This window comes from Delphinapterus leucas, chromosome 18 (assembly GCF_059928025.1).
Source record: "Delphinapterus leucas isolate spDelLeu-1000000601 "Yukka" chromosome 18, BTC_Dleu_Yukka2, whole genome shotgun sequence".
NCBI classification, from domain to species: domain Eukaryota; kingdom Metazoa; phylum Chordata; class Mammalia; order Artiodactyla; family Monodontidae; genus Delphinapterus; species Delphinapterus leucas.
In genome coordinates this window covers 67,825,972-67,844,735 of record NC_143146.1, presented here as the reverse complement: position 1 = coordinate 67,844,735, position 18,764 = coordinate 67,825,972, and the positions used below count along the sequence as shown (strand labels likewise).

The 18,764-nt window shown below is 41.2% G+C and overlaps 2 protein-coding genes across 2 annotated transcripts in view; one reads left to right on the top strand and one right to left on the bottom strand.

Annotated features, from left to right (window-relative positions):
• The window catches only part of NBEA (neurobeachin), a 620,750-nt gene that overhangs the window by 410,070 nt on the left and 191,916 nt on the right, over positions 1-18,764 (top strand). Inside the window, exon 41 of the mRNA XM_022574654.2 lies at positions 11,031-11,167. Within this exon, the coding sequence (XP_022430362.2) occupies positions 11,031-11,167 (137 nt within the window). The remainder of the gene's footprint in view (positions 1-11,030; positions 11,168-18,764) is intronic.
• On the bottom strand, positions 12,682-15,507 carry MAB21L1 (mab-21 like 1). The gene has a single exon (XM_022574663.3). The coding sequence runs from the start codon at positions 14,861-14,863 to the stop codon at positions 13,784-13,786; it is 1,080 nt and encodes a 359-aa protein (XP_022430371.1). The 5' UTR covers positions 14,864-15,507; the 3' UTR covers positions 12,682-13,783.

Here is an 18,764-nt window from a genome sequence, read left to right as displayed (position 1 = left end):
TAAGCATGAAAAGATCTAATTTATGTTTTTTAAAAAATTACTCAGGCCACTGTACAGATTATGGTTTTAGGATGTCCAGACTTGAGGCAGGAGGCTGTTGTCCAGATCAGAGGTGATGAGAGCCTAAACTAAATTGGTGATGGAGGAAAGAGGAGAGGAGGGCAACTTGTAACAACACTTAGGAGGTAAGATGTGAAGGACCATGATAATTGACCAGTTGTGAGGAGTAAGAACGAGGGGAATCTGTCCCGGGAGAAGAAATGATGTGGAATCTGTTAAATGTGTTTGGGAATGTAAAGATGCAGGGTTTTAGGGGAGAGAAGAATGAAGATGACTGGTCAGATTGGTCTGTTGGGTATCCATATTTTTCAAATGTATAGAATGGTTTGAAATTTGAGAACCAAGTTGGGCGTGGAGCTCATAATTTAAACCTCTGAGATCACCCAAGGAAAGTGAGAATATAAAAATAGAAGAGTAGTAGCCCAAAGTCAGATCCACTGTGGAGCAACAAGGTTTAATTGGAGCAACAAGGTTTAATTGGCCAACAAAGGACAGCTCCTCAGGGATACCCAGAAGGAAGTCAGGCAGAAAGAGAACAGGAGAGAAGACAGGCTTACCTTGGAGATATTGCAGGTTCGGTTCCAGACCCCACCACAAAGCAAGTATTGCAATGAATTTTTTGTTTTCCCAGTGCATAGAAAAGTTATGTTTAATGTTTATATCATATTGTAGTCTGTTAAGCATGCAATAGCATTGTGTTTAAAAAAATGTACATGCCTTAATGTAAAAATACTTTATTGTTAAAAAAAATGCTAACTGTCATCTGAGCCTCCAGCAGGTCAGAATCTTTTTGCTGGTGGAGGGTCTTGCCCGGATGTTGATGGCTGCTGACTGATCAGGGTGGTGGGTGCTGAAGGTGGGGTGCCCGTGACAGTTTCTGGAAATAAGACCACAGTGAAGTTTGCCACAGGGATTGACGCTGCCTTTTACGAATGATTTCTCTGTAGCATGCAGTGCTGTTTGATAACATTTGCCCACAATAGAGCAGCTTTCAAAATTAGGCTCAGTCCTCTCAAACCCCACCACTGCTTTATCAACTAAGTTTATGTACTATTCTTAATCCTTTGTTGTCATTTCAGCAGCCTTTACAGCATCTTCACCAGAAGTAGATTCCATCTCAAGAAACCAGTTTCTTTGCTCATCTATGTGAAGCAACTCCTCAACTTTTCAAGTTTTATCATGAGATTGCAGCAATTCAGTCACCTCTTCCAGCTCCACTTCTAATTCTAGTTCTCTTTCTATTTCCACCACATCTGCAGTTACTTCCTCCAATGAAGTCTTGAACCCCTCAAAGTCATCCATAAGGGTTGAAATCAACTTCTGCCAAACACCTGTTAATGTTGACATTTTTACCTCTTCCCATGAATCACGAATCTTCTTAATGGCATCTAGAATGGTGAATCCTTTCCAGAAGGTTTTCCATTTACTTTGCCCAAATCCATGAAAGGAATCACTATTTATGGCAGCTATAGCCTTTTGAAATGTATTTCTTAAATAATGAGACTTGAAAGTCAAAATGACTCCTTGATCCATGGGCTGCAGAATGGAAATTATGTTAGGAGGCATGAAAACAACATTAATCTCCTTGTACATCTCCATCAGAGCTCTTGGGTGACCAGGTGCATGGTCAATGAGCAGTAATAATTTGAAAGGAACTTTTTTTTCTGAGCAGTAGGTCTTAACAGTGGGCTTAAAATATTCAGTAAACCATGTTGTCAACAGATGTGCTGTCATCCAGGCTTTGTTAGTGCATTTTATAGAGCACAGGCAGAATAGATTCAGCATAATTCTTAAGGGCCCTAGGATTTTCAGAATGGTAAATGAGCTTTGGCTTCAACCTAAAGCCACCAACTGCATTAGCCTCTAACGAAGGAGCCAGCCTGTCCTTTAAAGCTTTGAAGCCAGGCATTGACTTCTTCTCTCTGGCTGTGAAAGTCCTGGATGGCATCTTCTTCCAATAGAAGACCATTTCATCTACGTTGAAAATCTGTTGTTTAGTGTAGCCTCCTTCATAAATTATCTTGGCTAGATCTTCTGGATAAGTTGCTTCTGCAGTGCAGCTTCTACATCAGCACTTGCTGCTTCACCTTCACCTTTATATTATGGAGATGGCTTCTTTCCTTAAATCTCATGGACCAATCTCTACTAGCTTCAGACTTATCTTCTGCAGGTTCCTCACCTCTCTCAGTCTTCATAGAATTGAAGAGAGTCAGAGCCTTGCTCTGGATTAGGTTTTGGATTAAGGAAATGCTGTGGCTGGCTTGATCTTCTATCCAGACCACTAAAACTTTCTCCAGTCAGCAATAAGGCTGTTTCCCTTTCTTATCATTCATGCGCTCACTGGAGTAGCACTTTTAATTTCCTTCAAGAACTTTTCCTTTGCATTCACAACTTGGCGAACTCCTTGGCACAAGAGGCCTAGCTTTTGGCCTGTCTCTGCTTTCAACATGCCTTCCTCACTAAGCGTACTCATTTCTAGCTTTTGATTTTAAGTGGGAGACCTGTGACTCTTCCTTTCACTTGAATACTTACAGGCCAATGCAGGGTTATTAATTGGCCTAATTTCAGTATTGTTGTGTCTCAGGGAATAGGGAGAGAGAGAGACAAGAGAATGGAATGGTCCATGGAGCAGTCAGAACAAACACAACATTTACCAACTAAGTTTAGTCTTATATGGGTAGGGTTCATGGTGCCCCAAAACAATTACAGTATTAACGTCAGTGATCACTGATCACACATCACCATAGCAAATATAATAATAATGAAAAAGTTTGAAATATTATGAGAATTGCCAAAATGTGACACAGAGACTTGGAGTGTGCAAGTGCTATTGGGAAAAAAAAAAAAAAGCTCTATCAAGCTTCTGGATGCAGGGTTGCCACAAACCTTCAATTTGTAAAAAACACAGTCTCTGCCAAGTGCAATAAAATGAGTTATGTCTATAGTATGCTTTAGAAGTCAAGGAACTCTGGCTCAGTCACTTTCAAACTGGTATTCCTTGGAACACAGTTATGTTGAAATATGCTAATGAGAAAAGAGTATAGTTAAAGGTATTTGGAAAATTCTGAGTTTAAAAATAAAATGTTACGCAGATTGTGTGTTTTTTTTTAATTGATGGAAGGACTTTTCCAAACTTTTAGCATATTAATTAATATGTATGTCCCTAACACCTTGGTCTAAGTAGAGGATGAGGGTGAAGCCAAAAGGAGTGAATAGGAATGAGGAACTAAGAGGTGAAAACTGAAGTCCAGAAGCTTAACAAAGGAGAGGAGACCAAGATAAAAGAGCAGCTAAAGTGGAGGAGGGTAGGACCTAATGCCAGATGGAGAGAGTAACTGACTTGAACAGGAGGAAAATTACATTTTCTGGAGAAAAAGGGATAACGATAAATGCAGAGGCAGAAAAGTCTTTAGATAGAGGAAGACATTAAGATAAATAAACAAATTTCATTTTCTCCAAAATATGAATACTTCATTTATTACGCGGTCCGGATGGATGAATGTTCATATGTGAATTTTTCTAGGAAGGGGCCATATATTTAGTCATCTTCTCTAAGAGATGTGTGAGCTTCCGAAAAAGGACAGACACCACTGCTCCACACTGTAATACCTGAGCTTTAATCTTTGGTTCATTGACCTAAAAAAATCTGACATTGGAGGCTACGTGTGTTTTCAGTCCTGTCTCACACTGCTCCCCTTTACACCTCCTAATCGCTGGCCCATCTTATTTCCTACTGTCCACATCCTGCATCTGTTTGTTCAAACTCTTCTCCTACTTCACAACACTCTTCCCCGCATGTGCACCAGTCTGACTCCTACCCATCCATCACAGCTCACTTCAGTTCACTGCCTTACCCTGACCCCCCACAAAGGCTGGAAAGCATCACAGTTCTGTGAATGCCTATAGAATTTTTTTTTCTGTCCTTCTCTTGGTGGGAGGCAGTATACATAACAGTAAATACCCTGGAGTCAGATCACCGGGTTTGAATCCTGTCTCTACCATTTCCTAGTTGTGCGACCTTCCCTAAGTTACTTCAGCTCCCAGTCTCATTTTCTCTCTGTAAAATGGAGATCATAGCAGTACCTATCTCCTAGGTACATTATGAGGAACAAATGAGAATCATATACGTCAAGTGCTTTAACAATGCTTAGCTAAACCCTTTCTCCCTTATGCCCTTTCTCCCTTATGCTATGCTTATTCCTGTGTATTTCTTATCTTTACTATGTATTTTAAGCTCTTTGTGGGTAAAATCCATGTCTTATACATTATTGCATTCTCTCTCAGTGCACAAAACAGTGTATAATTTTTGTCGACTACATAAATGAATGAATGAATGAATGCTGCGTTAAATGTCTCTCTAAGCATTTAATTTACGAAGAGGAAACAACTTACACACTGGGAAAAATATGGCAGTTATAAAATTACGTCATTAAAAAAATAATAGTATGCATGTAATATAGCTGGACTGACCAATTACATTATAACTCACTGGTTTTCAGCATATTTTAAATTGATCTCTTCTATAAAATGTAATGTTTTTCACATTTTTAAAGAACGATTTGAAATCAATTCCAGAAAAATATAAAAGATGTAATCTATTATTTTAATTGACCTTTTTACTATGACATAAAAATGCAACAATGGTGTACATCGTTTTCTATATTCTATATTCAATTCCGTCAACACAGATGCTTACTTACTGTGTGACAGAGCCGGTGTTAGATGCAGAAGATAATGCCCCAGTCTTCAAGTAGCTTATGCCAAGTGGGAGAAACAGCCTTCTAAACACATAATAGTTGATATAAGTGCTGCAATAAAGATGTGCCCAGGAAACCATGGGAACTTAAAGACAAGGCACTAGTCCAACCAAGAGGTGCAAAGACCTAGTCCTCCTGGTACAGTAGATTTAAGTCATCTCCCCTGGTTTATTCACTCATCCAGTCTAGTAGGAACTTAGTCTTCTTGATCATTAAATGATATCCTAGTGCTATAAAAGAGTCAATACTCTTCCAGAGAGTGAAAAATGGATTCCATATGTTGAACTGAATGTGATATAACTAGAAACACAAATCTCAGCTGGCTCACTTAGTGCATCAAAAGGCAGAGCAAATTATCACAATGAACATAAAAACTATCACTGTTTTTAGTATATTTGTGTGCTGGTAAATAAGTCAGTAATATTTTACTTAAGAGTGTATATGCTTCATAAGCTTTTTCTTCTATAAAGTTTGTCTTTGTAGAAAATGCGCTAGTTTCTGTTGGTTTCTTTTTAACATAAAGTATTATCTGTCCTACAAGGGAATCAAAAAACATAAATGGTATGTTAAAGTTAGAGCCTATCAGATTCTCTCTCAGGACTTTTAAAAATTATTTATTGTAAACACATTAAATGAAATATTAGATAGATGTTCTACCATGGTGAACAGATATTTTGTTAAAATGCAGCCTTCAATTGTTCTTATATAGACGGCTCCATTCTTTCTGTTTCAGACTCTGGTAAGCTGAGTTTTACCAGAGGTAGGTTTGCTCAGATCTGAAAAGATTCATGGGCATTCTCAAGCACCTGTCTCATTTTGTACAGTAGTAATCTAAGGAAACCACTGCACTGTGGGGATGATTGATTATTGTTCATCTCAATCTAAGGATAGATTGTGTTCAGAAAGTCACCAGAGAGCACAAAGAGGCCACTTCTTGGGCACAGTGAGCTTGGTATAAAATTTGGATTTATGCAGTGTTTATATAATCAGTAGTGTGGTGTGTGTATGCTAGGGAAGGAGATAATAATGCTGGAAGTTAAATTTATAACTCTTGGGTTATGTATTTTATCAGTTGTTCAAGTTATATTTTCCTGATTTAAGCAAAAATATTCTGTAACTCTTTTCATCACAAGAAAAGTTTTTGAAAATTTCAGAGCATCATTGTTCTGATAATATATTTGGACCACTAACAATATTCTCTGTACATAAAGGAAAGCGTCACTGGTAGAGATTTTGTTACTATACTTTCTTTTTTTCTGAGGCATTTCAAATGCTTGAAATCCAGGGAAGTAAGTACTCTGGGTAAAAGGAATCTCAGATCTTCTGCAGCATTTTCCTCCTAACTTTGCTCTCCCTCAGGCTCATACACAGACATCTCCATTTTCTTAATGCCTAAAGTTTTCCTAGGATTCCAAAACAAAGTTCCAACTTTCTCATATTCTTCAGTTGCTTTGAGATTCAAACATTTTATTCTTTTAATTCTGTGGGGGAAACATTTTCTTTAAATTGATAGTACCCTACTTAAAAATAAGTCCAAAGCAGTGATAAATATTTTAGATGTGTTCAGTCACTCATGCTGTTAGTTATTTTCCTACAAATTTTATCACATTATAGAGCTGTAAGTTTTTACCCATTATATTTTCATCTTAAAAATTTTTTGGAATGATATCATTTTTCAGTAAACATAAAGGATCTCAGATTAGTTTTATTTCTTCTAAATAATGCAGGATTTTAAGTTTAGTAATTTTACAAAGATTAGTCAATGCTTATTATCCCAAAATAATGGTCTTTTACATGTTCCAAAAGCAAATTGAACATGTGGTTTCAAAGTGAGTTTGGAGTAAATCCATACAGCTGATAAAATTGTATTAATGTTAAACTAAGGTTAGAGAATATTCAAGTGACTCTAAAATACATCATAATTTCATGTACAGTAAGTATAGTTTTTGCCAACTGAAAGTCATCAAATAATTGTAACGATGCCAGTTTTAATTAAACTTCAGCTCCTTGTTCCTATGTATATATTCTTTGTCGTGCTTTATATTGAAACTTGTAAAGAATTTTAGCATCGTTTGAGAATTTAATCGCCATAATTTACTTTTAATAGCCAGAATGCTGTTGACCCCCCTTAAGAAATGATTAATTCCTGGATCTGAGGAAGAGAAAAGCAGCCCCTGACCTCAGGAAACAAATGGACCTGACCCTTACAAGGAGGCCTCGGTATCACTGGGAGCTGGCCTGGGGCTCACAGCTCCGCCATGGTGCTCTCCTGTTGGACATAAACAACCTCACAGAGTACCAGCATCAGACAAGGCCACGTGATGATGTGAGGCAAAGAACAACTTTGTAATTTTGTCTAAGCACAGACAAAAACAGGGTCACTCTGCACAGCGCCCTAAACATTAACATCCCCCTTCCGTCATTATAGGAGTGACTGCTACTTCTTTGTCAATTACAGTTTTTAGCCTAGGTCTAGTCCTAGATAAGATTTATTAAGATCTCCAATCACAGAATTATTGCCACTCCCTGACAGAGCCCAACCCAGAGCAAAGCCCTGCTTTCCCGAACCCTTCCCCAAATCACTTAACAAAAGCCCTGATCCTACAATACAGTAAGTCCTTTCTGATACCCTCTTACTTAGTCATCTCATGGTTCCTTCCCATGTTTCCCTCACTGCAAGTGAGCAATCAACCCAACTTTCTACACTACAGTTATGTTCCTGGTGGTCTTTGGGAGGAAGGTATTGACACATCCATAGCCCCAAAATTGTGAACACTGAACTGGTAGTTAAATAAAAATGTAAAAGAACTGTGTAAAGCTCTGTTTAAAAGTTGATGTATTAAGACTTATAGGCTTAGAATTATGTTTTCAGTAGAATCCTCCAAACCCACAAGTGGTTTTTAACATTCTAACTTTAAATTATATTTGATGAATAGTTCCCTTCCTAAATATAAAACATATGTATTTTCTACTCTAGGTTTACCCTCTCAACTGATTAAAGATCCCATGGCTCTAAAGAGAAGTTTATTCTTCTAAAGAATCTTTCCATTATGCTTGGGTGATCTTTGTTCTACTTCAGATTTTAAATTAGCATTTAAATTAATGGCAAGTAATATCCCTATCCTTTCAAAAATAGTAATGGATCAATATTTCTTAAACATTATAGTGCCAGTTCTAAAAGGTAAATAAAATTATTTTTCCTTTAGTTACCACTTCAGATGGTAGAATTTTAAACTATTGTATGCAGCAATACAAGGGGAGGAGGTTTTGTCCCATCCATTTGTTTCACTGTCTTTTAATATCTGTCACCTTCTGTGTGTGCTTGAGGACATTGATATAATTTATCCTTTTATTGCCATAGTATTGATTAGAATGAATATATCTATACTGAGTCCCCAACTCACTACACCAAACAGTTATGAGATTAAATTTGTACCTAGTTATCGTCTAGAACAGAATCTCCCAGATCACCATCTCTCTGACATCTAGACTGCCCTTTCTAAACTACTTTTATTTGGAAAGGGATCCAAGGTTTTCAAATAACAAAATCTTCCATATGGAAGATCTGCTGGTTTGTGATTGTGCCTTATGTAAACATTTTAATATCGGATCCAGAGGCTCCCCCAAAGGGGATTAAAACATAATCCCTCTCTGTATTGCTGTAGTGGATTAACTCTGTTCTCTCTGCGGCTGGTTTGCTCCCTGAAGGCTACAACAAAAAGACCCAGCGCTCCTTAAACATGCTATGGAATTGGAAGTTGTAATTGGAGATTTCCAAAGGACAAGGGTAAAAATGACACACTATTAAGGCTGAATATTTCATGAGTGTCTTTCTTAAAGAGGGACCAGTTCGAAGCCCTTTTATAAACCCCCAGAAAATCTCAATTCAGTAGAATGAGACTGGAGTAAAATCAAAAGGAAAACGGGGTCGCCTTTCAGAAACGCAAACAGGTAGCGAAAATGTGCTCCCCGTTAAAAGTTCATGAAATTGTGAACTTAAAATTCGTAATACTGTATATCTCGATAAATTAGTTTGTATGGTTTTGATAATGTGTATCATGATTTGTTAATTTTTTTCCAATTTGATTGGATATGTTAAATTATATTTTAAGAGAACGCAGCAGTTCGCCATTTTTAATGTTTTTGACCACTCATCGTCTCCAAATGCCAGAAATCTCTGTTAAACCAGAAATCACTAGCTTTCTGTGTTTAGAATGACGACTTTTCTGAGGTTTTATCAAGGCCCAACGATGTGTAAGAAGACACTTTGTTTCCGATGTGAATCAGGTCACCTTCTTTCTCACCTCACTCCAATCAAGAGTACACCTCCTGGATTTCTCCTGAAGGGAAATATGAAAAGTGGCATCCAGAGGAGCGTCCCGGTGGCTTAAGGGTTAAGGGAGCGGTTCGAACCGGCCCGAGCGTTGGGGGCTTCGGAGGGGGCGCGGAGGCAGGAGGGGGCGCGGAGGCAGGAGGCGCCGCAGAGCGCGCGCACAGACCCTCCAATAAACACAAAGGAGGGCCTGGGGAATAGAAACCCAAATCCACTTGTAATCGTACAAGAGATTCGGGCATAATTACTTGAGCAACCTAGATTAAGATTGATGAGCCTTTAAAGTGGCGCTTTAGATCGACCGCTTCGCCCTTTGGAAAGAAAAACCTTATGGATCCGAGGTGGACCCCGACTCCGCTCGGCTCAGGCGGGAGCTACCCGCCCGACACCCAGGCCGGGAGTCCGCGCGCCCGGGGGCCGGGCCCCCCGGAGCGGGCTCGTCGGGGATAGAAAGCCGTAAAGTCAAAGCAGGGGCTTGGCGTTAGCCTGACCCGGGCAGGCGGTCACGGTCGGCGGTGCGGGCTGACACTGACACAGTTTGCTCCATAGCCACCCGTTTAAGCGCGACAGCAGCCGACCGATTCCTCTCTGGTCCTCCCGCGGCAGAAACGCCCGGCTTTGTGCAGGACGGTCGTGGATTCGGTGTGTGCTGCTCCCTGGAAGCGCGAACTCCGCTGCAGTCCCCGCGCCGCCGGGCCGGGCCTGCTCGCTGCGGCCGGGGCGGTGGCGGTGCGAGCCGGTCTCCCCGCGAGGAGCCACCGCCGGCGGGGGGGGAGGCGGGGGGGGGCCCGGGCCTGGGCAACCGCAGGGGGCCTGCCTTTTCATTGCTTTCCTCCTGCTGTTACTGTGACTCATTTGTCTGCATTTGGGGGGGCGGGGGTGGAAGGGAATATGATGCACCCTTGCTACAGAAAAACAAATACATTTTTTTTTATTTCTAAGTCTTTATTTTAAGTCGAGGGTAGAGAAGAATGTACCCCCTTCGGGGAACCTTAAAGGAGCAGTTAAGTAATGCCACTTTGAATTAATATTCTAATATGTGAAATTTGTAATTTTCGACTTTAACTCAGATGGAGGGAATTCGAAGTCAGCGCCTTAGTGGGCACACTTTCTAAAACATTTCTTTTACTGAAGCTTAGTCTCTCTCGTCCCACAAGTTGAGAAACAACACTTTTCAGATGCTTTTCTGAGAATCGTTTTGTTCAAGTGTCTTACAATTTCATCATTTTTGACCTATGCTCGGTGAGAAAAATCACTGCTACAGTTTTTCTTTCTTTTCTGCATAAAAATGTATTTCATGTCCGTGTTTGCGTGTATATCGGTGTGCGGTGCGCCTTAGGATGTCGATATTAATCTGCCTGCAAGATGCAAACCCGTCAGCGGAGTGGAATTTATATATTAGACCCTATACCCCTTCACGTCCTCCCGCCCATCCTGGGGGGACGCTGCTGCCTAGGGGGACGGGGTTTTCACGGTGGCTCGTCTTTGGGGACGGCGCTGACTGCCCAGCGCATATCTCGGAACGCCGTTGATGCTCAGTGGAGAATCGGGGCCTTAAGAGAGTCCGTTCTGCACTTTTAAGCTGGTTAAGGTCAGCGCCTCACTAACCATGTAGGATTTCTAAGCAGAGGTTGCAGACTCGCTTACTGAAAGTCACTTATTCGATATTCTGATCCCTTGAGATTTTATAGAATTATTTGTCTCTAGTCTCGTTATAAGGTAGTGTGTAAAAGCTAAGCAGACTTATCTCACGTGAAAGACATAATATAGACACTATTTTTTCAGTGCATATCTAAAACTAGAAACCTGTGGTACCCTTCTGGGAGGGAGCGGGAGAGGGGCGCAGAGGCGCAGCCTGACTCCCGTACCCTCTCTTTCAGGCCCAGTTGTTCTCAGCACTGCTGCCCAGCTCATTGCTCCTGTGGTGGTGGCCAAGGGGACTCTTTCCATCACCACGACAGAAATCTACTTCGAGGTGGATGAGGATGATCCTGCCTTCAAGAAGATCGACACGAAAGTGAGTTTGAGTGATTCCGTGTACAGCACTGGTGGCTTTGTGGCAGGAAGTGGTTTTCAATTTTGCTTGGTTTTGAATGACAGTGGGGGAGGGGAGCACATTCTCATCCTTATAGAAAATAAAATGAATGAAATAACACATGCTCTATTTTATGGGATTGAAGAATATATTAACTTTAAATCCTGTATACCAGAGCATGCACATTTTGACGGTCTCTCTATGAGTGCCTTTGTGTACACTTGGGCAGATTTGGTAGTGAAGCCAATTGCTCCCAGGTTCCTGGGGTACAGCATCTCAGGCTCTCTGGGAAGACTGGGAAAGGTCTCATGACATTTCTTACTAAGATCACTTTTAATTTCCAAAAGTGTACATTGCAGTATGAATAATAATTCATTAAAAGGTTGTAAGAAAACTGCGGAGCACATTTAGCTCTAAATTCATCTCCGTTATTACATCCAGTTTTCATCTCCTGAAATAAGAATGGGTTTTATATGTGATTTTAAGGGGAAGAGAAATCAATTATCTGAGAAGCTTTCATTTAAAATGTGTATACATAGTACATACTGGCGCTCAGATGTTTAAAGTTTGTATTCTTCTGTGGGTGTAGTGCCAGACAATATATATTCAGATGATTTGAAATGCATAAATATTTGTTTATTATATCTTATTTTGTAAATTTTAAAACCTGAGTATTCAACAGCTCTATACCTCTACAGTTCTTCTGAAATCAATTTTATTGTTCTTTTAACTTTTATATTATCGTGCAATTTGTAAACTTTTTTCCTGAGACTAAGAATTCAAGAACATAAGTGTCATGCTAGATAATCAAGCATCATTTTACAAAGATCTTCCTTTGAAGTATTTTTCAGAGGCAGTTGTTCTAAAATAGCGAAAGGCAAATGCTCCCGTAGATCCAGAACCTTATTATTTATATTTAATTTATATATAGAAGTAAAGCATTCTAAAACACTATTTGTAGAGTAGCCATTGAAAGTCTAAAATGTACCCCCACCTGAGTTAACTAACTACCCTAAGGCCCACAGGTGATTAGCCCCTCCCGCACTTGTTGACTCTTAAAATACTCTGAGGGATAATCACAGGACTTCTTTAACTTCTAGCTCCAGAAGAATGGCATTTTGAAAATGAGTTTGAATGTAGTGCATATGATTTTAAATAATTTAAAATTTGTCTTTATGCTTTTATCATTGGCTTGCCCTATGAAGTAAAAAGTAATTTTGGATTTCTGATTCATTTATTCTGCCAGTGGAACCCTTACTGCATAAAATAAGGCTTGGCATAAAATAGGTCAGAAATTATCTTCATTTCATTAGCGTAGTTAGTTTTCATATACAAATTTTAAAAGGTTTATTAGGATTTTGTTAAGTTCATTTCCTCTGAGTTGGTCTGATTTTTAACTCAGCAACCTTGACTGTCATGACATATTTCATCATTATATTATCAAAAATTCTACAAAAATATTAACCCAGAAGAGCAAGCTTTCAAAGGTAGATTTAAATTGCATCTGTTGTAGAATGGACTAGTCTTATAAGTAAGTCAGAAACTGACAGTAGATCACTGTATTCTGTAGCTATACAAAAAGAGCTTTTCGCCAATATTTTAAGGTTTTATTTTTAATTATCTCATTAGCATATTTCTCAAAAGGTTTAAAATATTCAAGTGGGTTCAGTTTTCAAAGTGAAGCATACATCTTTTGACAGGAAAACAATTTAAAGTGAGACACAACAACTTTTATTTTACTTCATTTATTAGCTTCTAATTAAATAAAAACCAGCAACAGAAATTAAAATCTAAATCACAAAAGTAATTATCCAGTGTATTTCAAGTGCATTTTTCAAATATATAATTCAGATATTCAAGCGTTATTATATAAGCTGAATTCAAATTTCTTTGAATATATTTAAATAACATTTCAAGTATATTTATGGAATGTTAGAAATAGAACAAGCAATATATTTGAAACAAAATGTAAACTTTTTAAAGTTCAGACACTTTCAAAGACAGATAAAAGTACCAGGAGGAAATCTACCTTTAAATTATATCTTTGTTAGTGGAAAATGTCTGGAAGTATCCAAAATGGCCATTTAACTTCTGTTCACCAAATCACAAAACACCAACATCCACACTTTCAAAGACAACGTGAGATCACAATATTTGTTACAAATTAAAATATACATTACACTTTCCTTCAGATGGCATACCCAAATCGTGTTTACTCACAGCCAGATGCACCTAAATCGCCAGGATTGCTATAATCCTTTGATAGTTAAGCAGTGTTCACTGTGGTCTTGCATTACAGCCAGGCTGTTTTCCGGGTGTTACTGTGTCCTTTTCAAGGGAGATACGAAATCCTTTGTAAAGAATTCTTCTAATACTTGTGAGTTTGGGGCGTTCTCCATCCGCTTTCCCTACTTCTTTTTCTCCCCTTGGAGGGGTGGGTGAGATGATGCCTAAACGTTGTGTTAGTACTCCTTTTTAAGGAAGAGATTGTTTGCACTGTCCAGTGGAATATTAGATAGGAATCGAACAGGAAGTTTACACTTAATGAGAACTTTAAGAATAGTATAATCACATTTCGGCTCTCGATTAAATTGTCCTCTAAAGTTTTTCCAGACTTTTCGGGTTGGTCAGGATCTCTCTTGCCAGTCGCCACGTTTGTTTGGCAGCGTTCTCGAGAGCCGAGTGAGGTTTGCCTTGAAACAGATCTAAGTTCGGTAGGAAGTAGTGAGGACATCGCCGGCACTGCAGGCAGGAGATAAGTTGCAGCAAAATCCCGTTAAGCCGGTCACCCAGGCAAGACTCGTCCCAGTCCGACTCCCGGGGATGCTTTTCACACTCATAGGAAACCAGAGTCTTCATGTGGTAATTGTTCAGGGGCTGGCCTGGCAGCTCAAGGTGACGGTCCCGTAAGGTTTTGAGGATGGAGAGGCATTTCTTCCTGCAGCCCCCCATCTGCAGTCTGTTCTCTGCCTCCGCGAACTGCAGCACCCAGGCGTCGCTCTCGGCCGAGCTCTGCTTGCCGGCCAGGGAGTGGCACTCCTTGGACAGGAGATTGAACCCTTCCGCCTTGACCTCCGCCACCCGGTTGGGTCCCGGCCAGGGGATGTGGGGAAGTGGCCAGTGGGCAGCACTCCGGGGCCAGATCCCGGTGCATTTAAAAGCCGGGGTGATCTGCACCACGTACCTATCTCGGATTCTCAGTTTCACTTCGCTGGTGTCTGCCACCATCTTTACCACATCCCTGTAGCTACATTTGTCTACCGCTTGAGCCACCAGCGTCTGAAACCTGGACCGGATTTTGCGCGCCGAGAGGTAGCCGGAGGCGGTAATGAATTCCACCCAGAGGGACATGCTTCTCTTGCGCCCGTCGCTCAACTTCAACACCGCGCAGCCGGGCAGCGAGCCGTCGTCCACAAAGTTGAACACCCCCATTTGGTTAAGGTAAAGCACCACTTCAAATTCGGTGGGGGAGATGACCTCGAGGCCCTCGTAGCGATTGTCCATCTCGTTGAGAGAGCTGATGAACCGGGGCTCCTGCACTTCCACCTCCTTCAGGACGTCGGAAACTACTTTGCAGACTTCCCGGATAGTTTTGGCAATGGCAGCTTTCCTGGCTTGGCATTTTTCGTTGTAGTATTTATTCAGATGGTAGACCAGCTTGGCCTGGGCCGCGATCATGTTGGGGCAGAGATCCGGATTGTACACCGGAGTCTCGCAATAAGCTGTGGGATCCAATGCGGCTGCTAGAGCTGGAGCCAACTTCGGTGGAGAAACGGGCCGCCGCGCTCAGAAATGTATCAGAAACGTCTTTCCGAAGTGCTGCAGCGGTGGATTCCTAGCGCCGCTTTCCCCTTCCTTTTATCTTTGAGCCCAGCCGGTCTTAAAGTGAAAGGTTGTTCTCCCCCCTCTCTGTCTCTCTTCCTCTTTTAAAGAATCCTTGTGTGAGAGAAACACATGGAGAGATCACCTTCTCAGTCATAAAAACAAAAGTTGCGCTGAGACCCAGCAAGGCTCTTCCAGTAGTCAAAATAATCAACCCTTTCCGTATTTATTTACGCTTTCCCGTGATCATGGTGTGTGCAGGACTGTTAGTCAGATGGAGGAAAAGTGTGCTGAGTGTGTGTCGGGGGTGAGTGTGCGTGTGTATATGTCAGAAGAAGCTGCGGTTGGTTTGTCTAAGAGCCCAGATGCACTCGTGTGGAAATTATAAAGGCAGGGCCAGGCAGGCTGGCGGCCAATCGCCACTGGGCTCGTCACCACAGCCTCTGTCAGCTCCAGCCCGGCTAATTAATCCCCCCTCGTGGATAGAGGCACACAAACTAAAGGTGGGAGGCTGCTGCCGGGCAGAAAACCACCCAAGCCACCTAGACAGTTTTGGAAATCAAGAGGAATCTCTCAGCTTTGGTATTAATTGAAGCATATTGACATTTTGAAAAGACTTGGCAAAGTGGTTCTCTTCTGTGCTTGAAAACCCTGCTTGTCTTTTTACTGAGGAAATGCAAATACAGGTGTACTAATGGTCATCCATCAATTGGTGAACTAGATGGGGTTTTCTAAAACAAAAGTCACTAACTTGCATTTAGAGGAAGATAATTAATGCCTGTTAATCCTCGAGGTCTTTTTGAATGCAGGGTGGGAGTTTGCTCTTTCATGTACATGCAAGTTGGCTTTAGATAGACTAATACCTGTATAATTTTCTGGATGTTCTATGTTAGAATGATTTTTTTTTAGATGTTATGCGGTGTTTTACCTATGTTTTTTCTCATTTGCAGTTGTTGAAAGGAATCTGAAAATTATTGCTGTTAGATATTGTCTACCTCAGTTTAAGTTAGGATGTTTCAAAAACGTTTAGTACACCCCTCCCCCCATCTGCAGTCCTCTTTGTACTTTGCCCAACATTATAACCAGGACACTAAGTTTTGTACGCATTGGCAGAAATATTTGTGAAGTAAACTATCTCTGTGATTCAGAGGTTATTTTAATGTGAGTCCCTAATGAGCTGTATTTTAATACGTGAAAATTGAGGAGAGATCATCTAACCTACTGGCAGATACCTAACCTGAAAATTTGTAGGTTTGGGGTTTCTGTCTTGTTTACAGATGCATAATTAAGGGTATATCTCCTCTCCTAAGGGTCCTTAGTGGTCACCTGACAGCAGACTTCTGATTTTATACTATTTCATGTGACTTGATTAAGGGAAATGGTTAAGATTTTTAAAGAAAATTAATTTGGAGTCATCGGGGTTTTAAATTTAAATATCATTTTTGAAAACTTTGAGAGAAATCAACATTTCTAAATTTGGGAACCTTGAAAAAGGAGGGGGAAATGGATTTATGTAGAACATTTTTTTTCCTGGTGGTACCAACTGTGTCCTTAATGTACAGGAAATGGAAGAAATACTACTTAGGGGTTCTGTAGTTGTTTTTAAACCTAGGCAGATTTTTAATTCCCTGCCTTTAATTTAGATGCCATTTCTTTCAAATTAAGAATATTTCCAGCAAAATCCTATAATTCCTGGAACAGGTTTGTAGGCACTTCCTTTCAGAGCCACTTGTAACAAGATTTTGTTCAGGGCTCCCTCTTTTTACTCAAGCTTTTGATTTTTTTTTTCTTCTTCTTCTTTGCACAGGTACAGCATCATACTTTCTTGTTATCCAGGAGTGGGAGATTTCGATTTAGCTTTAAATAGTACATTAGATTCAGGGCTCACGGCATCCACCTACTCTGTTCCCCAAGAGCCTTTCATTCCCTTAGGAGCAGGGATTGGGCGCACCCGCCAGCCCCTCCCCACTTTGCCAGCGATGCGGGTGAACGCGTTGCTACCTTTTGGCAGTTGGAAGAGGAGGAAGAGGAGGCAAATCAGAACCGGAGAACCTGCGGCCAAGAAGGCGAAGATGTGCCCTGGTCTCTGGGGAGAAGCCACCTCTGTCCCCACACAGTGCAGGTCCTGAGTGCTTCCCGCTGGTCCCCTCTCTCCCGCTGTTCTACACTCCCGGCCCATCCTTCCTTCTTCTCTCTGCTCCATGTCCCATAGGCAGGCTTTGGTGTGTGTGCGTGCGTATGGGTTATTTTAAAACCCTTCTTAATGTCCCAGGTTTCTCCACGTCCGCTCCAGGCCAGGTTCTCTGCCCTCGCGCCCCCCTGCCCGGCCGAACGCCCGGGCCCACGTGTGGTCGCGGCCGAGCCCGCGCTTTCTGGTCGCCGGCCGCGGGCCCCTGCGCCCCGCGCGCTCTTCCTTGGGTTCAGGTCAGAGTGGCTCGGTAGAGACCTGGCCCCTCGATTTCTTGGGCCACCTGCAGGTGCCCCCGATTGTCTAGGAGGGGAGGCAGCCTGGGACGCAGAGGCCCCAGGGCCGTTCGGGGGACCGTGGCGCGGCCGTCCGGGTGGGTCTAACTGGAAGGACGCGAGGGGCGCCGGGCAGCCGCGCTGGAGCCAGGCGCGCAGGTGGCGCATCTTCGAGGCTCACTGTGCGGCTTAATTGGGTTAAAGCAAAGCTAAACGCCAGAGCACTTCGTGCAAACTAATTGGTGTAACCAGGGCCTTTTCACTAACGATTTGCACTTTGAAGAAGAAAATGGATGGTGAGAAAAGGACTAAGAAAACTCGTTAGTCCTAGAGGGTTCCCGGGAAGCGAAGTCATTTGGTTTCAAGGACGCTGGGACTGTGTTTTGTGAGCCGATTCCTTCAGCACCCTTTACGCAGGGAGCTGACAGTGATTTACATAACATAGGATTCAGGCACCCGTCCTTATCACTGTGGGTGAACTGGGCGCCCTAGAATAATATTTCAGCGCAAGTAGCGCTTGTTGCTGCAACACAGTGATTTTCTATTACACTGAACACGTGAAACGAATTGCCTTCTGTAGCTGATCCTTTCAGCGATGTCAGACACCTCTCATTGTTGAAGGGAAAATTAAACTATTCTGAGTGTGCTTTCTATCCCTTAATTTTTTTGTTGTTGTCGTTGAAATGACCTACGGAGAATATACAGTACATTTTTGTGTAGTTCTGCTGATTTTCATCTAGGCTTTGGAGATAGACTTGTTTTGTGGGAGCAACTTATTTAACTATTTTATAGTAATTTTTAAAAAATATCATTTGGCCTATTGAACTAGTTATTTTATATGATTGTGTAATACATGGAGATAGCTTTAAATCACTTTATTTACTTCTGTGAAGAGTTCATAAAACAACTCTAATGACACCAGTCTTACTTATATTATTTTTTTTTACTATAAATATAATCATAGTGGTTAGTACTAGAATGAAAGCTTGCGTGTGTCCCATGCTTTAGGATATAAATGCTTAATTGTTTTCATTGGTACGCTGTTCAGACATCTTTGACATGAGCTAATAATAGAATGATAATTGAAGAAAACTGACCTAATTGAAGGAAAAAACCCCAAGAATCTCAGGATTTAATGACAGTATGAGATGCTTACATTTGAATGGTATTTGGGGTTGTAAGGTCTAACCGACTTGACTTTTCCATTCCATTTATTTAGTTTATTAGGAAGCCTCAATATATATTTTTAAGACATCTTTACTGGAGTATAACTGCTTCACAATACTGCCCTAGC